The sequence below is a fragment of the Ochotona princeps genome, chromosome X (assembly GCF_030435755.1).
Source record: "Ochotona princeps isolate mOchPri1 chromosome X, mOchPri1.hap1, whole genome shotgun sequence".
Lineage (NCBI taxonomy): Eukaryota > Metazoa > Chordata > Mammalia > Lagomorpha > Ochotonidae > Ochotona > Ochotona princeps.
This window is the reverse complement of record NC_080865.1, coordinates 28,240,560-28,263,071: the sequence shown is the minus strand read 5'-3', so window position 1 is coordinate 28,263,071 and position 22,512 is coordinate 28,240,560. Positions and strand designations below refer to the sequence as shown.

General features: G+C 38.5%; 1 protein-coding gene across 1 annotated transcript in view; it reads left to right on the top strand.

Moving 5' to 3' along the window:
• The window catches only part of PTCHD1 (patched domain containing 1), a 53,412-nt gene extending 42,505 nt beyond the window's left edge, over positions 1 to 10,907 (top strand). The window contains exon 3 of the mRNA XM_004587815.3: positions 8,220 to 10,907. Coding sequence (XP_004587872.2) covers positions 8,220 to 9,874 — 1,655 coding nt within the window. The 3' untranslated portion in view covers positions 9,875 to 10,907. The remainder of the gene's footprint in view (positions 1 to 8,219) is intronic.
• The last annotated feature ends 11,605 nt before the right edge of the window (positions 10,908 to 22,512 follow it).

The window sequence follows — 22,512 nt, the reverse complement described above, 5'->3', positions numbered from 1 at the left end:
AAGATATTGTTTGGTCTATACCCCTGTCATGCATAAAAATAATAGCCCTTCTTTCCCAAATATATGGATATCAGGTACTGAGGTATTTAAATGTCCATTTATAAACAGGATATTAATCATTTTAATCTGCTATGAGTATCCTTTAAGGGATGAAGGTTTGCACACCGTCGTTCGCCAGCTGGGTATGATTTTAAACATTGGCATAGGTTTTGTATGCACAAGCTCTCCTTGCAGGTTTAATAGTAATATAAGCTTTGCTGATCAGACACAAATCAGGAAAGGAATGGAATGTTGCAGAATATAGAAAGGGACAGAAAGTTTTTCTCTTCTATTAATCAGGAAAAATTGTTGCATTGTATATATTCTATACAACTAAAAAGGAAGAACTGAAGTTATAGTGACAATAATTTGGTTATTTTATCTGCATGCTAATTTATAAAGGAACCGAAGAGATTAGATGAGGTAAAAAAAAAAATACTCATCAAGTTACATTTCAAGTGTTTGGGGTTTTGAGAAAGCCAAGTATCAGATACAGGCTGCTCTCTTCCTTGTGAACTATGCTCTGAGAAAACTCATATTGAAAGATATGGCAAAAAAGGAAAGATATGGATTAATTGCTAGAAGGAGAATAGTGGCAGAATTTGGGCTCTTGGCTTCAGCCTGACCCACACCTGGCTACTGTGGCCATTTAGGGGGTGGACCAGATGAAAGATCTTTCTCTCTCTCCAATACCATGTAGCTCTGCCTTTGAAATTTAAAAAGAAAAAATTAACAGAAAAATAAAATTAAAATATAAGTTAATTTTGATGCAAAATATTGTTTTACATGCATAATTTTTAAATAATATATACACTCCATGAATTTTTAGTACCCAAAGTATCTTACCATATAAATTCATTATTTGCAACACTGTGACAATTTCCAGGTAGAATAGAACCGTATTAGCATGCTGTGGAAATATACTATAAATCATTAATATATCCAGAACTTTCTAGAAAGTTTGTTTCCTGAATATCTATTCTGTAATGCCCTATGACCATTAAAGGACTAATTCACAAGGAGACTGTATATCCCTGTTTTCTAGTTAGTCCTTACACTAACCATATGGTAAGTTTGGTATCATGGAACAAACCCAGTTTTACTGTCCTATTCTTCATCACAAAATATCACCAGTCCAGGGAGGCAGAGCTTAGGTATAATAACGCAAGGGATCTATGTCTTTATCCCGAAGTCACCAACAAAACATCATATACCCAGTCTTGTTCAAAAAATGGGGGAACAGCAGACTCCATGCCTGTCATAAAGGTTGGGTTAGCCTGAGGCAACATTAGAACACTGGCCTATTTTAAACAGACCCTGAGGAGAAATTCCTAGTATCTAAATTAAGACTAGAATGTCAGAAAATCACAGCCAGATCACCTTGATCAGATAGATCTGTAGTAACTCAGAACCCAAAGTATTCATATTAATTATCAGGGAAACCCTGTCCATCACTATTTTTGCAAGCAAGAGAAAAAATATAGACAGACAGATCCTGAGAAAAGATCCTTTACACTGATTGGTACAGGAGTATGACCTCTCTCTGCTTCAGCAAGAAAACAAATTTCACATCAGGCTTCTATTTATCTTGTGTATCTGTGTGTGTGTGCAGGTGTATATCATCTATGTACATAACATATATCTTACTTGCCATATTTATTATATATAACATATCATGTATATCATATTAGATAATTATATATTTATATAGATAATCATGTTCAATTCATACATAGAATATATTGCTTGACTATTTAAATATAAGTGTTATATTTTTCTATATGATATAGTATGCATTCAAACATTTTATATGTAAAATATATGAACTGTTTGAATAGCATATTGCCATATATATATATATATACACACACATAATGCATGCCTACTATATAAAAATATATTGCACAATGACCATAACATATATTATAGGTTCTGTATATAAACAATGGTTTTATTTTTATAGTACATACACATATGGTATCTAAATATCTCATTTTTAAACAAGCAAGAGCTATTAGAAAATTCACGTCTTGAACTCTCAAATGCATCTATGTAGTGAAGGGAAATCATTTCTCAGACTAAAATGCAGTGCTGTGATTAGATTTATCAAAATGTGACAAGTCTCTAGTACAAAGAATAAGATGTGTTTATTCTCCCTGATGTGGGTATCTGTTTTTACTTAAGCAGAGTACACCTTTACTCTTACTCTTAACCATGAGACAAAACAGGCTGTGGTAAAGCAAACAATTCAGCTTATAAAGTAAATGTTTATAACTGGCAAAGTGTAAATGTAACCCAATTAATGAACTTCTCTCTGAAAATAGGTGTTATTCAATGCAGACACATATATACTTTTAATTTCACTTGGAAGAAACAAAAATCATAAATGTATATGAATGTCCTCAAAATAAAAGCATTATATAAACATAAACTTAGGAAATCTTATCTAAGAACAAAGTATGTTTTAAGAAGATTTTTCTCATGCTTTGTATTATGGGTTTTCAAGAAGAATGTAGTCTTTTATTTCTGTACATGAAACTTAGCACTGCCCAGACATGGTATACATGGCTTCACTGTCTCATGATGTTAAATGTTTTGAGACTGAAACTGAAAGATCATCCATCAGCAAGCCATCCCATTTCACATCCTCATCTTCTCAGTCATTCCTCATTTTGAGGAAATCAGGCTGAGGAAATCCTGCTAGTGTGGAAACAAAGTGTGAGGGGCACCCATGGGCCTTAATTAGACTGTATACTGTGTCTGTGTGAACTGGGGAAGGTAGAAGAAGAAAAAACAGACATAGTAAACCCAGATGTATAAGGCAGATCAATTTGCTCATGAATATTCATTGATAAGGAAAAAGTCACCCAGGGAACTCTGACAGCAAAACCATTAAATAAATTAAAAATATGATTCACTTTACAATCAACTTTCCAGAAGCATCTCTACTGGACAAAGTTAGGTTAACTTTCAACTATTTGTTAATGGATTCCTGCTTTAGTGGATTATAAACAACCCTGAAGGCCCTGGCCAGGGCCCAGAAAAGAGTCTGTGTGAGAGTGGGATTTAATCTACGAGTATGCCTAAGAGTCACCCTTAGTAGATTTAGGATTAGCTGCTTGAGTTTTTCCAGCATTAATGTTACTTATCATTTGTGTTGCTTTTTCTCTTCATTGTCTCCAAAGCCTGAAAGCCAACTGCATGAAGAAACAGAGTATTCTTTGGAGAAGAAGAGGAATTATTAGCCTAAATCTTTTAGTATTTTATTTTCCCCAATGCCAGTCCCAGTCTACTATTAATGGAATTAACAAAAGCAGTTTCCTTTTACAAAGCACACTCTAGGTATCCCTGTTTCTAAACAGTAGTGAAGAGTTCTGCTACTGTCCTTTACCCAGGGCTAACTAAAAGACTATGTCCCTCAAAGCACACACTCATGATTTGGAACTGTGACGTGTGTGTGTGTGTGTGTGTGTGTGTAGTGACATGCATGAGTATATATGCATGTAATGACACAGAAGTGCAATTGGCCAAAAACAGAAACAAACATCTTGAATGTGTTTTTAAACAAATGCTTTAAAGGCTTATTTCTCTTTAGAATTTGATACATTCAAAATATGTGTTGGCAGTTCTTTGGCTTTACATATGATTGTACAAGAAGGAGTGCCCCGAGTTGTTGGTCAGTTCCTGTCACCCCTATTATAGTCGCTTTACTACCAAGACAGGTTGATAACGAGCCATCACTCTACCTACTACTACAGGACACCTGCCTAACAAGGTCGAAATCTGTTGGAAACTTTGGATTTGGGAAGCTATGCAACACCACCCTCCAGCCTTGCTGGGACCTCCTGCTACCACAGAGCCCTCCAGGACTGTCTTGGGACACTGGAAATGGGAAATTTTTCCTTGCTTAACTGCTATTTTGTGCCAGTTATATAGGTCTCTTGGTCACTCTTCATAGACACATTTTTTTTTTTTTTTTTTTAAAGATTTATTTATTTATTACAAAGTCAGATATACACAGAGGAGGAGAGACAGAGAGGAAGATCTTCCATCCGATGATTCACTCCCCAAGTGAGCCGCAACGGCCGGTGCGCGCCGATCCGATGCCGGGAACCTGGAACCTCTTCCTCCAGGTCTCCCATGCGGGTGCAGGGTCCCAAATCTTTGGGCCGTCCTCGACTGCTTTCCCAGGCCACAAGCAGGGAGGTGGATGGGAAGTGGAGCTGCCGGGATTAGAACCGGCGCCCATATGGGATCCCGGGGCTTTCAAGGTGAGGACTTTAGCCGCTAGGCCATGCCGCCGGGCCCCCATAGACACATTTTAGAAAATGTCTTCTGTTATAAGGATTTTTTAAGAGTGCAAATAGCAATACCTTTGTTTTTCAAGTTCCTTTGTAAAATGGAACAAACAGTAGTTCAGCTTCTGGAAAATGATTTCTAGCTACATGCAGTGTGTGCTTCCTCACATCCTGCATGCTGAGTTCTAGTTCTTCAGAGGAAGATAGATGGATGGATGCATGGATGGGTGATGGATAAACAAGGGAGCCATCTATTGAGAGAGTCCAACAAACCTACCTCAATCTTTCTTCTCTGCCATTCCTTGACTCTGATTGGTCCAGTTTCTGGTGTGGCAGTAAGAGATAATAAGACCGGGAGTTACTGCAGAAAAAATAAACCTGAGAAAACAGCTTTATATTGCTGTCTGCTATTTCCTCCTCAGTCCTTCTGCATTCCCATTTTCTGTTTCATTCCACAAACTAAAGGAAGTTGCTTTAATAGACTACTATCCCAGAGCAGTCTCTATTTACAAGGACACCAATGGAGGCCAAAACAAAGGGAAATTATCTATGATTATGGAAAGAGCAAGTGTTTGGGGTGAGGGAAGAGACATATAGTCTTTCTCAGGTCCTAGGATTGAAATGTGACTCCCTCATGTCCAGAGAACAAAACAGGGTCACCATAGTGAGGCTTTCCTATTTCTCCTGCATAAATACCCAGCTGTGGGACAGGGCTAGTGCCAACAAGCCACTTCAGGCTGTTAATCACTGAAAGCTGACTGCAGCCATGTTGGCACTCATCTTTCCCTTGACTGAGCTTCAGGAAGGAGGTCTAGTGGCACTAGCAATTGTCCCAGAAATCCAAGTGCTCTTGTAAGAAGACACTGCAGAACTCCAGTTTGGGGTTTAGGGTGAAGCAATGTGCTGAAGAAGTGTGGCTTGAGAAACAAGAATCTGACCTGTCAGGAATGGGAATGAAAGTCTTCAGAGGCATAGCTAATAAACACTAGCAACCAATGTTAAGTGATCAAATAGAACAGATTTTTTTAGGACCTCTTGTGGCCTCAATGGGTGTCTACATACATACGCATACATGTGCATGCATGCATGCACACACACACACACACATAGTAAGAGAGATAAATGATAGGCATAATTTCCCATGGCCCATATAAATGAAATTAAAATTCTCTTTGGAACTGCTCCTGGAGCCAAAAACATATATATGTAAAAAAAAAAAAACCAGCATGCAGTAAAAATGGTCAAACTATAGAAGGGCAGGCATTGAAAATACAGCAATAGAACTCAAGGGACAAGCTTACAGCCTACTTCGATCTTTCCTTAAGTTGGATTTTTTTTTCATGCTAGTCACTGGAGCCTCACTCACAATTAGTCACCTAATAGCTCTATTAATTCAAATTTCTTTTCTCAATTAACTTCTATGATTATTCAAGAGCAAGGTAAGAAATGGATTCATATTGTATTTTCCAACAAGAGTCCAAGTCAGATAATTACAAGATTATTATATTATTATTATAATGACAAGATTATTACAAGACAATACACTGTTTTTAAAGGACTGCAAAACAAATTTAATTTAAATTCTACTTATGAATAATTCTGGTTTTGCTGTATGCACCCACATTTCATACCATACTTTATGACTCCCTAACAAAGTCCTGGTTTTTGTGAGGGTTTTGTTTTGCTTTGCTTTGGTTTGGTTTAGTTTTTAAAAGGTATATTCACTTATTTGAGAGGCAGAATTACAGAGAATGATGGAGAGATACAGAGAATAAAAAATCTTCCATCTGCTGGCTCACTCAACAAATGGCTGCAATGGCCAGAGCTGGACCAAGGAGTCAGCATTGTTTCTGCAGGGTACTCATGCCTCAAAGGCATTCATCTTTTTTGCCTTCTTTGTCAAAGTCCAAGATGCCTTTAATCAAAGGCTGTTTGGTGCATTCTGAGAACATGGTGGAAATAGATTTTTAAAACAGTGTCCCAGGCCTGGGACAATAGTTGGATTGGCTAATCCTCCATTTTGGAGGTGCCAGGATCTCATGTGGGTGCTGGTTCTTGTCCCAGGTGCTCTACTTCCCAACCAGTAGGGATCCTGCACACATGTGGGGAACCCTGAGGAAGCTCCTGGCTCCTGGCTTCAGATAGGTTCAGGTGTGGTCACTGTGGCCATTTGAGGGAATAAACCAGAGGATAGAAGATATTTCTGTCTCCTTCTCTCTATAAATTTGCCTTTCCAATAAAAGTAAATAAATATTTTTTTAATTAGTTTCTCCTCCGGTGACTAGATGGCTGACTTTCTAAAGCATAATTAACAACAGGATGCCAGCCAATGAGTGCGCTTTTTACTTCATGTCCAGGGAGTTTAGGTGCCTTCAATTTAATAGGGGCTAAGGTTTTAGTTATCAAATTGACAGTCTTGATCTGATCTCTAAAAGCAGCTTTAAAGTGATGCCTAATAAACTGAGATAAATGCCAAGTCCCTCTGTGGAAACAGGCCTTGACCATCACCATGAAATGGGTATTTAGGTTTGAGGCCCAGCCTTTACAATAAGGATACTGGCCTTGGCACATGGGAAGCCATGTGCTCAGTTTCTGTACACACAGGATAACAGTGACTCACTTTACTCAGCATTATGCTTGGCTGGAGATTTTAAATTCCTTTTTAAAAACAAGACCATTTTACCAAAAGGTAAAGATTTTATTATCCTCAATAATGGGATTGAATATGCCAAGGTGTGGAAGCAGAAAATGAGATCTGCAGGTCCCAGTGCCACAACAGGAGTTATAAAAGCTGTGATGGGTCACTTTGGTGGACATTCCAGTGTTGTCTTGGCCTGAAAACCCAGGGAATGTATCTGGCTCCAACAGAGAGGTGGCAGAAGTCGTGTTAGCTTTTTCAGGCAGCAGAATGGAGTCAAAACATGGGCACTTACTGTCTGTTATTTCAGTGTTGTCAGAATACTAACGAGCCAGGCAAAGGCAATATGCAGTTAAATAAAAATATGCAGTTAAGCCAGGTTACTGATCTGGCTCCCTCCCACACAGGCCATTGCCAAAGCATGTAAAGAAGCCAGCCTGTAGTATATGTCATCTATGAACAAACAAAATAGAGCATAAAGATTCCTAAAGACAAAATGCAATTCATAATCCTTCAACCCAATTCTAATTTTTATCCATAGCATGGAGAATTCATGTGAATCTTGTTCCTTCTTTACTTTTAATATCTTTCCCCATTCCTTAAATGTTCCTCCTTATTTTGTTTCCCTTTGTTTCTCAGATTTATTGCTTCCTGCCCTAATATTTGGAGAAGAAAAAAAGAAAGAGGCTATGATTTAGTTTCTTGTCAAGACTCACATTAAATATAGTGCTTCTTTCCCACCAAAGCCCTCTCTCTACCTGGACAATTTTAAATGCAATGATAGGATGTTAACTCAGAACCCTCTGTTCACTGTCTTCTTCTGATGACACTCAACTAGACCTGAAAGCATGGGAAGGAAAATGATGGGTGTCCAGGCAGGCTTTCTGGAATGTTCCACCATATTGCACCAACAACCCTAAGCAATTACTGTAGAGAATGCTCAAGCGATCCCAACACAAATCTACTCAGCTTTCTATTGGTATAAGTTCAACCACCTTTCTTAAGCCAGAAGGGAACATGAAGATCTTTGCTGTCCTACCTGCCATTTCATGATTCACCAAAATATGAGTTTATCTCCACATACTAGAAATCATTTGCATGTGCAAACCTGTCACCACTAGGGCTGGTTGTGTCCCCCTTAACTCACTAGCCCCCATGATAAATTTGGTTTCCTTCTTTTAATTTTAACTTAAAGCAATTAATTCTTTAAATTTTGGCTCTGATCTTCTCTTCTGTCCCCTCAGGTCATGGATTATATGGGACTTTTGAAATGCTGTCCTCCTGGAGGAAAACTAGAGAAGACCAACATGTTAAAGAGAGAACTGCAGCAGTCTATGCAGACTCCATGCTCTCCTTTTCTCTCACCACTGCCATGTACCTGGTCACCTTTGGCATAGGGGCCAGCCCTTTCACGAACATTGAGGCAGCCAGGATTTTCTGCTGCAATTCCTGCATTGCAATCTTCTTCAACTACCTCTATGTACTCTCGTTTTATGGTTCCAGCCTGGTGTTCACTGGCTACATAGAAAACAATTACCAGCATAGTATCTTCTGTAGAAAAGTCCCAAAGCCTGAGGTATTGCAGGAAAAGCCAGCATGGTACAGGTTTCTCCTAACAGCCAGATTCAGTGAGGACACAACTGAAGGAGAAGAAGCGAACACATACGAGAGTCACCTACTGGTATGTTTCCTCAAACGCTATTACTGTGACTGGATAACCAACACCTATGTCAAGCCTTTTGTAGTTCTCTTTTACCTTATTTATATTTCCTTTGCCTTAATGGGCTATCTGCAGGTCAGTGAAGGGTCAGACCTTAGTAATATTGTAGCAACTGCGACGCAAACCATTGAGTATACTACTGCCCAGCAAAAGTACTTTAGCAACTACAGTCCTGTGATTGGGTTTTACATCTATGAGTCCATAGAATACTGGAACACTAGTGTCCAAGAAGATGTTCTAGAATATACCAAGGGGTTTGTGCGGATATCCTGGTTTGAGAGTTATTTAAATTATCTTCGGAAACTCAATATATCCACTGGCTTACCTAAGAAAAATTTCACAGACATATTGAGGAATTCCTTCCTGAAAGCCCCCCAATTTTCACATTTTCAAGAGGACATCATCTTCTCTAAAAAGTACAATGATGAGGTTGATGTAGTGGCCTCCAGAATGTTTTTGGTGGCCAAGACCATGGAAACAAACAGAGAAGAACTTTATGATCTCTTGGAGACGCTGAGGAGACTTTCTGTCACCTCCAAGGTGAAATTCATAGTCTTCAATCCATCCTTTGTGTACATGGATCGCTATGCCTCCTCTCTGGGAGCCCCCCTGCACAACTCCTGCATCAGTGCTTTATTCCTGCTCTTCTTCTCGGCATTCCTGGTGGCAGATTCTCTGATTAACGTCTGGATCACGCTAACAGTTGTGTCCGTGGAATTTGGAGTGATAGGTTTCATGACACTATGGAAAGTAGAGCTGGATTGCATTTCTGTGCTGTGCTTAATTTATGGAATTAACTACACAATTGATAACTGTGCTCCACTGTTATCTACATTTGTTCTGGGCAAGGATTTCACAAGAACTAAATGGGTAAAAAATGCCCTGGAAGTGCATGGGGTAGCTATTTTACAGAGTTACCTCTGTTACATTGTTGGTCTGATTCCTCTCGCAGCTGTGCCTTCAAATCTGACCTGTACACTGTTCAGGTGCTTGTTTTTAATAGCATTTGTCACCTTCTTTCACTGCTTTGCCATTTTACCTGTGATACTGACTTTCCTACCACCCTCTAAGAAAAAAAGGAAAGAGAAGAAAAATCCCGAAAATCGGGAAGAAATTGAGTGTGTAGAAATGGTGGATATGGATAGCACCCGAGTGGTTGACCAAATTACTACTGTGTGATAGTGTCTGCTTGGTATATTTTCACCCTAGGTCTTATCTACAGCAAAGAGATTATGTTAATGAAACAATTACATTTGAAAGTATTCCTTGTTTAAGGATAAGAAACAGGCATTGAAAAACAAGGTAAAAGACAAAGGGGTGAAAATGAGCATGATATATTTTCAGTCTTCAAAACAAAAGGGTTATGAGAAAGAATTCATATACCTACACACACACACACAAACACACACACACACACACAAAGATTCACAGTCTTTCAAACCAACATCAAAAAGAAGAAAGCTTATTTATAAGCAGGATCTTATTTTATCCACATTGTAGATGTTGCTGGTATTGTAACAAAACCTATTGACTGAAAGGTCAGCTGCCAAGGCAGAAATAGCTCTAAGTGTTGTTGAAACAATAAGGGTTCCAGATCTTCTGCAGAGCAGTAACTCCAACCAGGTCTGTGGTTTGAGATCTTAGCCGTCTCATCTAGTTCCACAAAACCCTAGGAGATGCTTGTGAAAGTTCTGACCAACAAAATCAGGTCAGAAGGAGACATCATACAAAGTGGCCATCACCCATGGACTGAGGTTGAGTTATCCCTAAGTTTACCTGGGTGAGGCAGTTTTGTTGTTTAGAATGAATTTATCCTATTCCTCCACTGATATTCTTTTAACATTCATGTAGTTTGGTTAATACACTTGGAAACCAATGACAGCTCTAGCACTGTAGAAATCAGGGCAACTCTATTTTGGAATATCTTGTCACTTGTTTCCGAATAGGTATGTTTCAGTAATCCAATTTTTGGCAGCAGGCACTGAGACCCAAAACTACAGAGCCAAACCCAAATGCCTGGCATGATGAAGAAAAAGTGGGTATTTACTTGAATACAGAGACATTATCTCCATTTTAACAGAAAAAAAAAAACAGCCAGCTGGTACAGCTGTTTGTGGTTTGGCCCTAAATGCATTTTGCATGGATGCCCAGAAACAACATCTGCCCACACAGAGCTGATGAAGCCAATGAACCCTGAAATGATTATTTGCCATAGCCTGCAACTTGTAATGGCCAGCCTGTCTTTGCTGTGACACACAGGGCAGGGAAAAAGATCATTGATAAGTCTATGTCCTGATAGAGAAACTGTAAGAGTAGGGTAGACAAAGGCCTGAAAAGAAGACAGATGGCAATGACTGGGGAAAAATACTAACCAATACAAATGTATCAATGGTGACAGTCAAACTTTCCTTCTAATCTGGTGTACCTCACTTTCCCTGTCTTCCCATTCACCTTTTCAGGTATAGCTCTACTTTTTGGCAATGCCCTTCTGCACCCTAGCAAGCCTAGATGTTTGCACTGTTGACTTGCAGTATCCACAGATGAAACAGTTCATGAATTTTAAACAGAAGTGGATTGCTCTGAAGAGGCTATGTACCTGCCCCAGATTCCAGCATTTCTTTAGATCTATACAATGAAGCTGAAACCTGGCTCCATTTGAAGAAAATGTCTGCAATATTTTTTCCTTTTACAGATGTAGCCTCTTTAGACATTGATAGTGGTAAGCATTTCCCTAAAGCATCTTACCTTTCTGGACCTTAGCAGATGTACTGTGCAATTTCCCCATCCTTTTCAGAAGTGGAAACTAACACATGAGAGAATGATGTTACTCACCCAGGCCATACCAACTAGAGGATTTCTATCGTTTTAGCATGCCTAATACAAGGAAGGCCAATTTTAGGTTTTCTCATAAGACAATTATTGCTCCCCTTAAAATACATTTCTAAGGAAGGAACACATTTGTGTCTGGAGGAAGACTTCTTAATGTCTAGAATTCAAATGTTTGGAATTTGGGTTGGCCATTGTCTTTCCAAGCAGCAGAAAAGCCCACATGATTCAGATGTAAATCACACCAAGAACAAACTTGTGCTTTCTATTTCATGTACTGTTGTCCACACAGTATTAAATACATGTGCAGGAGATCATAGCTAGTACATTACACACTTGCTTAATTTTCCCTGCAGACTCACTAAGAGATCATACCAACATGTTATGCGCTCAGCAAGAAGATAATGAGCTTTAACCTGAGGACAAGTACAGTCCTCGCAAAGGGCAAGTTTGCATAATAGATCTTTGATCAATTCTCTCTCCTAGGGGCCTGCAACTAGGCTATTATTTATAAAACACAACTGAAGAGAGGATTTGGTTTTATTCTTAAATCATATGTTGATAAATCATTTTCTGAACAGTGTGTTCTTAATCACCCATTGATTTAGTGTCAGCCACATGGAGCACCTCAGCTTAAAGTGACTCCACATATCTGGTATAACACACACACCAATTAAATGGAATTTGTTGAAAATTTAATCATTTGATGTGGTCAACCAGAATAACTTACTGTGGAACTTTGTTTTATGACAGATAGTAGTTTTCCAATTTGATTGAGTTTCTGTATACCCTGGGATATTGTGTTTTTAAATGAAGGGCATTTTCAAACTTGTCAACTTCTCTTTTCAGCACTTGAAATCAAGGCTTATGGAATTCTGACTGTGAAATGAATTTTTCTATTGGGGAACTATGCATGCAAAGACTTATTATTTATTGTTAGATAATTATTATTTATTTGTTAATATTTATTATCGATTATTGCTCCGACTACAGTGATCTAGCCCCACCCTGGAGATGACACTTTAGAAGTAACTCAGAATCACATTCTCATAAAAGGTTACATCTTCACTTCCTGATGTTTTACTTTTTGAATTGCTACAAAAAGAGAAAGAAATGATTCCAGAAAACGTTTGAAGAAGTGTTTTTTTCTTTCAACTCATCCTAAACAGACATTAATGTCCACTCTACCAAAGAAACATATTTAGTTAACTGTGAATTGGTGTTTGCAGTTTGCTTACCAAAGAAAATGTCCCATTTATAAAAACATTTCCCCTGCTCAATTCAAAAACTGTGATACCTGGGCTTTCTAGCCCATTCATAGGAAAAGCCAGGGGAAGGGAAATAATATTCAGCAGAAGATGTAAATTCAAAAGGAACTTAGCAGTTTGCAAGAAAGAAAATGATACTTTAAAGTAAGGCATCACAGTTTAGTCCTACAGTAATGTTACAAGTCACATCAGGGCTCCTTGGGCAAAAAGTAGAGTTTGTTCCAGAGAAAAAATAAGAAAAATGCTCATGGAAATTCCTCTCCAGTGCTCCAGCTCATAATTCTTGTTTTGGCTTTTGGGGGCTGGGTTGTGTTGGTTTTTGTTTGTTTGTTTGCTGTTATTATTTTTTTGTTGTTGTTGGGGTTGATTTGGTATATTTGTTTATTTCTTTGTATTTGTTTTGCTTCTGCCTTTCTGAACACTTTAAACTTTTGCATTTTCAGTCAGAAGTCAGATCATCAGATGCCACTGTCTATGGCCACAGTTATTGATGAAATATATTGCTTAAAACAAGACCCTTAGTAACTAGCCACCATCCCACTGAAAGTGGCATTCTAGGACCATAACACTACTCTCCTCCAGCCCCAGTGACAGAGACTGACTGTGTCAATCATAAGACCAGGTGGGACAGGCTTGGAACACACCTTGAGAGTGTGGTATAAGCAGAGCATCGTGGACACAAATAGTGTCACTCTCATAATGGCTTTACTTCTTTGGAGCCTGCTCAAGTATCTCCGTAGCTGGTGGTAATGCTGGACCTCTGTGAATCTCTTTCAACATTTGTAATATGGGATTAATAATAGGAAATATATTTATATTCAGCAAATAATCTGTGAATATTGCTCAGATACTGGTCTAGAAACAGGGGATTCAGCAGTGACTAATGTGATTTTTTTTTAATATCTGCCTGCTTATAGCACATGTTCAATGCTTCAGGTTTGCCATGAGGATAAAGTGAGATGACATTTAGAAGACTCTCATCAAAAGGCATGACAAAGAGAAGGAACTCAAATCATCTTTGTCAAATGCGCACAGTAGCACTAGATCTCAGGACATAAAGCTACAAAGAAGTGAATTGAGGCTGAACATTTGGGCTCTATAAAGATGTAATGAGTTGCCACAGAAAGTAATTAATTTAGGATGATAGCCTATCATCTTGGGACATTAAAAATTGGACTGTATCACCACTTAGTGGGACAACTTTAAGGGGTTTATGTCCTGGAGGTTAAAGTTGGACTGTGATCCTTGAGTGTTGAGGTTGAGGAGGAGACATCATTTACTATTTAATAATTATGCCTGGTGTGTCTGAAGACATTTGAACATTTCCTTTGTATAATTTGATCTTTGAAGTTTAGGCTACATAAAAAGCACCACATATTTAAGACATAAAATTCCTATGTTTTTAAGTGTGGTAAACCTGCAGTGCAAGGAAAAATATTAAATTATTGCTATACTGGATTAGTTGGCAAAGAACTGAGATTGGATACAGCTAGCACATTGCAGCATTCCTCCCTGTGGTGGTTACAACTGTCTATTTCTATTTCATGCCAATTCAGGGGAATGCAGAGAATAGTGAATGAGCTGCAAACTGTTCACCTAATTAAACAGTGTCAGGATATCCTCCATAGCCTGCCTCTCCTCCGCCCCCCCTTCTGCCCAGGTGATCTGTTTGAAATTCTCTTTGCTATCTATGAGGGTCCCAGGCGAGGAAGAGGTCAGGAAGCCAGAGAGTTATTCCCTCTGTGTAGACTTTTCTAGTTAGATTGAAAGTAGTACCACAGGGATTTGAAGAAGCCTACCTGATGGCAAAAAAAAGGCCTTAAAAAAAAGTACCAAGAAAACAGTGTATATTGAGGAGGCCACCCACAGAGGAGCCTTGCTGGAAGGAGTGACAGTCCTGTAGAATGTGCCAGCTTCTTTTCCCTCCAGAATGTTGACACCAGATGAGTATTTGGAAAGAAGCCTACCCTCTCACTTTTCACATGAGAAAACTGAAACCTGGAGAAGTGAGATTATATTCACAGAGCTAGTTAGAAGCAGACAGAGGACTACAATTGAAGTCTAGTTTCTAATCTCAATTCCTTCTCCATTCCGTCACTTTACTGCCAAAACCTGTGTAACTAAATTATGGGGTTTTAACCTGGGGGTCATGAATGAGTTGGTGGGAGGAGGGACTCTGAGCTCCTGAAAATTAAATTACATGCCAAAATGTGTGTATGTGTTTAATATGTGCATTTTCCTAAAGAGACGGTTCATAGTTGTCATCAGATTCCAAAAGGGGTAAAGAACCACTGTCCTGAATTAATAAAGACCTCAATGGCAGTGTGATCCTAGTGTCCTCATTTTGGCTACTGGGCATTTAATAACTTCTCAACCACCTATTAAGGAGCCAAAAAAGTTTGCAAATACTGGTGTCTTCATGACAAGTCAAGTGTCTTTTTCTATTCCTTTACTTTATACTCACTCACTTATTCCGGAAACGTATTTTCAGTGCCAATTTATGTTCCAGCAACCAAACGAATACCACCTCTAAGGTTGGGCCTTTGTTGACAGAAGGAATACCAAATGGTGTTACTTTGTAGTAACCTCTCCCGTTTCACTGTTGCAGTAAAGACTATATAGACTCAAAATAATGGTTACCACTACATACACAATGAGCAGCCAAAAAAGCTAATCTACAGTAGTATGTAATGCCAAAGAACCAGGGGAAGAACAGCCTACTTCCAGCCTATCTGTGGCAGCATACTCTTGCTTCGAAGGTTGCTCCCAATGTGAGTGCTGTTCTGAAAGGTCTAAACCAGGCAAGTTTGCACACACTTGCAACAGCTGACTCAGACATGGAAAGACTAAATCTCATTCATCTGGATAATTTACCTTCAGATGGGTACAGTAAGGACAGGTCCCAGACATATATGCAAATAAAAGCCCTGTTTCCTTGATTCCTACTCAGAAGCTAGATATAGCATAGATTGATGGGGGAAGTTTGAGAATAAATTATTTAATTTGTTCATGATAATGTCTCTGTTGGTGTAATGTTAAGCACAATGCAAGCTACCTGTGTTGAGCTAGGGCAAGGTGGAGATATTCACTGCCTGGTCTTCCATGAAGCATTACGGAGGCATAGGTCAGTATAACCCTCTGCTGTACCACAATAATGGAAACATGCTACTGAGTTGCAGAAATATGATTCTCACTCTGTAGCATCTGATGAGAGATATGAGGGCTTTTCCCATTGGATTTTAAATGGTGCTTTGTATAATTCCTGCAAAATGATATGAGAAAATCCATTGGATTCTGGCTTTGGCAAAACAATGTCCTTGATTTTTCAGGGTGACCATGAAAGTGTCTGGCTCAGCCTTTCAGATATTTATTTTTTTAAGATTTATTTATTTTATTACAAAGTCAGATATACAGAGAGGAGGAGAGACAGAGAGGAAGATCCTCCTTCCTATGATTCACTCCCCAAGTGAGCCGCAACGGCCGGTGCGCGCCGATCCGATGCCGGGAACCAGGAACCTCCTCCAGGTCTCCCACGTGGGTGCAGGGTCCCAATACACTGGGTCATCCCCGACTGCTCTCCCAGGCCACAAGCAGGGAGCTGAATGGGAAGTGGAGCTGCCGGGACTAGAACCGGCGCTCACATGTGATCCCGGGGCTTTCAAGGCGAGGACTTTAGCCGCTAGCCACGCTGCCGGGCCCAGATATTTATTTTTTAAAGTAATATCCTGCCACATTGGCTTTGCCTGCTGTCCCAGAATTACCAAGAGAGTAACTATGATGCTCTCCAGGACTTTTGATTGGTAGGCAAAATTAGGAATAACACACTAGTTCTGCTTCACAAATATGCACACATGCATATATACATATGTGAACATACCTATAGCATATGTTACACATTACCATATGCACACACATACTAGTTTAGCAAATACATACACACCAGCCTTTTAACATAAACCTAAAACAGTTTAGGCACACTGTGGCAGCAGAATCTCATATGGATGCAGATTTCAATCCCAGCCATTCCACTTCTGATCCAGCTCCTTGCTGAAGACCAGGGAAAGTGGCAGAGGATGGCTTAAGTTCTTGGGCCCCTCCATCCGTGTGGGAGACCCAGGGGGAAACTCCTGGCACCCAGCTTAGGACCAGCCCAACTCTGGTCATGGCAGCCACGTGGGGAATGAATCAGCAGATGCAAGCTATCTCTCTGTCTTTACCTCTCTATATATATAACTCTTATAATTAAATTAAACAAATATTTACCCTAAAAGAAGAAAAAGATTATAAGGGCATGGTGTAATAGCCTAGTGGCTAATTCCTTGCCTTGTAACCTCACAAGCACCAGGATTCCGTGTGGGTGCTGGTTCGTATCCCAGCTGTTCCACTTCCTATCCAGCTCCCTACTTGTGGCCTGGGAGAGCAGTAGAGGATGGACCAAAGCCTCAGGACCCTGCATGGGAGACTTGAAAGAAGCTCTTGGCTCCCAGCTATTACAGCCATCTGGGCAGCGAACCAGCAGATGGAAAATCTGTATTTCTCTCCATAAATCTGATCTGCCTTTCCAATAAAAATAAATCCTTTTAAAAAGCATTAAAAGTATTTCTCCCATTCTATGTATTTCCTGAATGTGAGCACATCTGAGAGCATCCAAGCAATAGGTTTAAAGAAAAGAGACCTGGGAAGGTAAGAATGTAATTTGCAGCTGTCATATTGCTAGCTAATAGTTTTATAGTTGAAAAACAACATTTGGTGAAACTTCTAAGTCATCAACAAAGTAACAGAGATCCAAAATCGCAGCTATCTCTCTTAAGATCTGAAATTTTGGAAATGTATCTACAATCTTTGCTTGGTAATCCAGAGAAGCAGAAACAGGGAGGAAATATGGGATAGTCAATCTATATTGCCAGGTCCCAGTTCTAGGAATGAGCAGGCATTTGACATTTATCCACAGCAGCAGTTTAATGTGAAAATCAGTGCGTTTCATCCACATCAAGGAAAGAAGCTGCCATCCAAGGAAGCTGACTGATGAGAAACTTCATTTTAGGAGATGATACACAAACAACAACAACAAAAAAAAAATCTGGCCAGAAACTTAAAGTTTTCTCTCTCACTCTCGCTCTTTCTTTCTGTTTCACTCACTCACTCATACACACACCCATACAATGCGAAGTGGATATTAAGGGGAACCCTGATGCATTTTCCTAATAAATTTCAACATACAGTATGATGTAAAAATTATTGGGAATCTGAAACCAATCAAATTTGTAGGGAATAGCTGAATGTACAAGTTGAGAATAATGGAATTCTTCAGGATAGAAATCCGAAGTGGGAATCTACTTTTTGAATAAAATAAAAGCAACACATGATTTCTTTTGAATCACTGACTCACAATTCCTCAATAACTTGGTAGGAATACACTCAGGTTCTCTTCCTGTTGTTTGATCTCTCTATTCAATCATCTGTATTTGTGGAGTTACCCTCCAGCTTAAACCCAAAATGAGAATTATTGAATGCTAATTCAAATGATGAAAATTTCAGCTTGGCTTTGGTAATTCCCTGTTCAAATTCCCTGTTCAAAGCTATAAAAGCATGACTACATACATAGTGCATCAACATCAAAGATAACCTCTGCTACAAACTATTAATAAAATAGTCATGATAGCAAAATGTTCCTATGGCAGTCCAACTGTAACAGCTGAGAAAACAAGAAAGGAAGAAATTCTATTTCAAATTTTTAGTCATGTTGGAAAGGGTCCCCACTCTAGACACAATATAAAGATATGAATGTTCTCATTATCATTGTCAAGAGAAGAAGTATCTGAAATGGGTATTATCTTATAAAGTTTTGGCCTAAATATCAATAAGTTTTAAAGTTGCATTCTCAACAATATATTACATCTTGCCAATAACAATATCATATAATGCAGTATTCAGAAATCTTACCTATTTCTCAAAAAAGTTCTCAAAACTAATTTGTGTTTCCCCAGTGTTTTATTTGGATAAATTCATGCTAGACAAATAGACAGTTCTGATAATAGTAAATTATTTTTGAAGTAGGAAAAAATATCCAAATGTTATAACAAAAAATTAGTTTAGTTTGGTCAGTTCTGAGTCAGATAAACATTAAACTCTATTGGGAAACATAATGTAGTCATTCTCTGAGCTTGACAAAGTGTGAGTCACAAAACTTTTATCCATGACAGACAGTATCTGTTCATGTGGGACTTTATAAATAAACAAAGGTACTCAGACCAGTTCCGCACAAAATATTAAAAACATCTTCCAAATAATATCTTCTAGCAAGGAATGTTCACAAACTCATTTTTGCCTAAAATGATCTCACACACACACACACACACACACACACCCCTTTTGTAACGTGTACCTTTATTTCATCACACCTCTTTTGGTGCCCCTCTATTTCATTACAAGACCTTTCTGTACATGATCAAGCCTAGAAGTTTCCATGTGGACACACAGTTCCTACAGAAGAAATGGTTCATGGATCTCAACAGAAATTGCTGACATGAAGAAGGTGTAATGCTTCCCCAACACCCAACATGTCTTCTAAGTCTATAAAAATGAAACTGATTATATTTCAGATGAAGATCTATAGTATTTTTCCCTTTTAAAGGTAATCAATTGAATGATTTAAGGAAAGCAACGGGTTGGTTTAAGGAAAATCAATGCAATGACATATGGCTTAACTGGGGTTTTTTTGGAGAGTGGGGTGGATTGCCATATTTCATACTACTTGAGTTTCCCTAATACTCACAATACGTGCTTGCATCATCCTATACCTCTATTGAGACATAATCAGTAGGGAAAACCATCCCATCGGTGACTGCCAACCCCACTATTCCTCTCTAGCTGACCAGCTCTTGCCACAGGGCAGTATTTAATGCTTGCACTTGGACCGTAGAAGCCCCCAAGCCACTTAGCACATTGTACCTAGGAAATGACTCCTGTCACATACAGTGAGTCTTTAGGTGACTATCCTTTCTTATTAAAAGCCCATCTTCCAATGAAGCATCCTATTTTCAATCCTGGTATCCAATTCCATATGCAAACATTTCATACTTACTGCTTTCCCCTCTTTCTTTTATATTTAATTTCAAATGACATAAAATTGTACATATATATAGAATGCAATATAATGTTTTCACATGTATATATCAAGCAAAGATTAAATCAAAGTAATTAAAATCGCCATCACCTCACCTTTTCTTTTGCTTTCATTTTTTCATACATATTTCTAATTATTAAACAGACACACACCAAAGAATAAAGTGGCAACAGGCTGGGATAATATGTCCACTTTATTTTCTTTATCTCCAAATATTTCAATGCTGTTTTACAGCTATTAATATGTGTTCTTTATTGTTTCATTTTGTCACTTTTTTTCTAATCAAACAATCAAAATGGGTGTGTATGAGCCAATGTTCTATAGAGATTTGGAGCTTTTTCCCCCTTATTTAGCAGTGGGTAATTTTTTTATACATAAAACCTTACATATGGTGCCTTCTTTAGCTGAATTGTCACTTTGTCACACCTCAGTCTTTGGGAAAAGGAAAGAAACCCAATTACTGGCCATAGTGTAATATATAATCATAAATGGGACACGAAAATTGTAGTTGGAAGCACTATGTGACTACATGCTGAGGAAAGATCAACAGAGTTCTCAAAGAAACCTAAGTATAGTCTCTCTTTTCTTAGAATTCTGGTTTTCCATAAGCATCTAGGGTGAAGAAGAAGAAAATGCTGGGTATATTAGCTACAGATCAATCCCTATATGAAGAGGGAAGAGAAAAGTCTGGGAAGAAAGCTACAAAGCAATGTATATGCACGAGTGTCAGGGGTTGGTGAGTGAGTGTTCTTGTTTTAGTTCATTCACTGGCTACCTGAATCAACAGTGATTATCACATCATAAAGATCAGGTACCAAATTACAATACATATCCTATAATGCAAAGAATGAGAGGATTTCATAGTTTATCTGAATAGTACTGAGCTGGAACCCAGCAGCTGGGAATAGCAAAGAAGTCACACACACACACTCATGGCTGTTAAAGTCCTTATTTAGCCCATTTCCATGGAATCTCTCTCTCTCTCTCTCTCTCTCTCTCTCTCTCTCTCTCTGTCTCCCTGTCTCTCTCTCTCTCTCTCCCTCTCTCTCTCTCTCACACACACACACACACAGAAAATATTGTCTAGAGTTCAATGTGCACATGCATGTGTGTAAGCACCTACAGGATAATTTTTGCAATGGACACTATTATCTGTGTGTGTGTGTGTGTGCAAAATTCATTTTTCATAATACAGTTCCTCAGGCTCAGGGATTTCCCCTTCCAGCCTCCTTCACCTGCCCTCTTCCCCTCACTGTTTTCCCCTACATTGTGACAATAGGTTAGTCCTTCAACAACAGTCACAAATCCATCTCAGTGATAAATCCTGAACAAGCAGAAAAAGGCCAGATAGTTAGGCCGCCATAACTTTCAGAATCCAAGTTTATTATAACGCAGATGAAAAACCCAGGTTAGAAAACTAAGTGTATACCAGGTCTTTGCTACTAAATCCTTGGGGCATTCCAGTTTATGTTCAATTAATGCAACTAACTTGGAAATGTTTTATAGTGAGAAAACATCCACAGAAACTAAATTTAATCATTTGGATTATTGTCCCATTTGCAGTACTCCAAAGTATAGACATTTACCTAAATAGTTCCTCAAAAAATAAATAAGGGGAAGGGAAACAAGAAAGTAAATTCGTTAATTTAATTGTTCAATACAGACTTTCTAAGTTTACATCTTAAAGGCAAAATAGTATGTATAGCCTCCACAGATTTATGAGGCTATTTTATAATAAATGTTTCCATCTTATTCTACATCTCTCTTAAAGACAACAGTCAAGCTGGTACCTTTAAAGTGGCATTGATTAAACATACAGTAAAGTGACAGGAAAAATGGACACTGTCCCATTCCATATGTCTCCAATGAAATCATCAGGCAACCTGGAAGCTTCTACACATAAACAAGTTTGATAAGGGGAAATATTTTACTTTCCATGTCTATTCCTTTTCTCTATAAGAAAGATGAAAACAGAATTGCTTTTAAAGGATTTTCCATTTGAAGTGGACTGTAGTTGACAATAAGTGGTCTTGAATCAGGTTCTTTTAGTACATTGTTCTGTATAGCTGATGAATGTTTCAAGTCATGAAGCACTTATATTTTACTAGAATCCAAAATGGAAGAAGAATTGTACACTTGAGCTAATAAAAAATCAACAGGACAACAAGGTTTGCTGTTAAACATGAGTGTTCTTATTGTATATTTTCACTACAGCATATTCTCATTTGTACTTCATCCTCAAATGGGAAAGTACTGGTACTCTGCATCCAAAACTATGGCAAGGGAAAGGATAACTTTAGAAAATGTAAGCAACATTTTTATAAGTAGAAAACAAATAAGAGATAAATGTCTACATTCAAAACAACAAATGTGGGAGGAGGCAATAATCTTATAAAGTAGCAAAGACATCTTACAGGTATAAGTGTTATCTTCTACATGTTGATAAACTGAGATAAGATTTCATCATCTATAAAGAAATGGCCACTTCTGCTGAATCATAAGAATATAATAAAGTGAAGATTCTCCCTTGAACAACATGACTTAAACCACCAAGTTCAGAGGCAGTCACTGGGCCTAATGCAGAAACCATTGGTTAT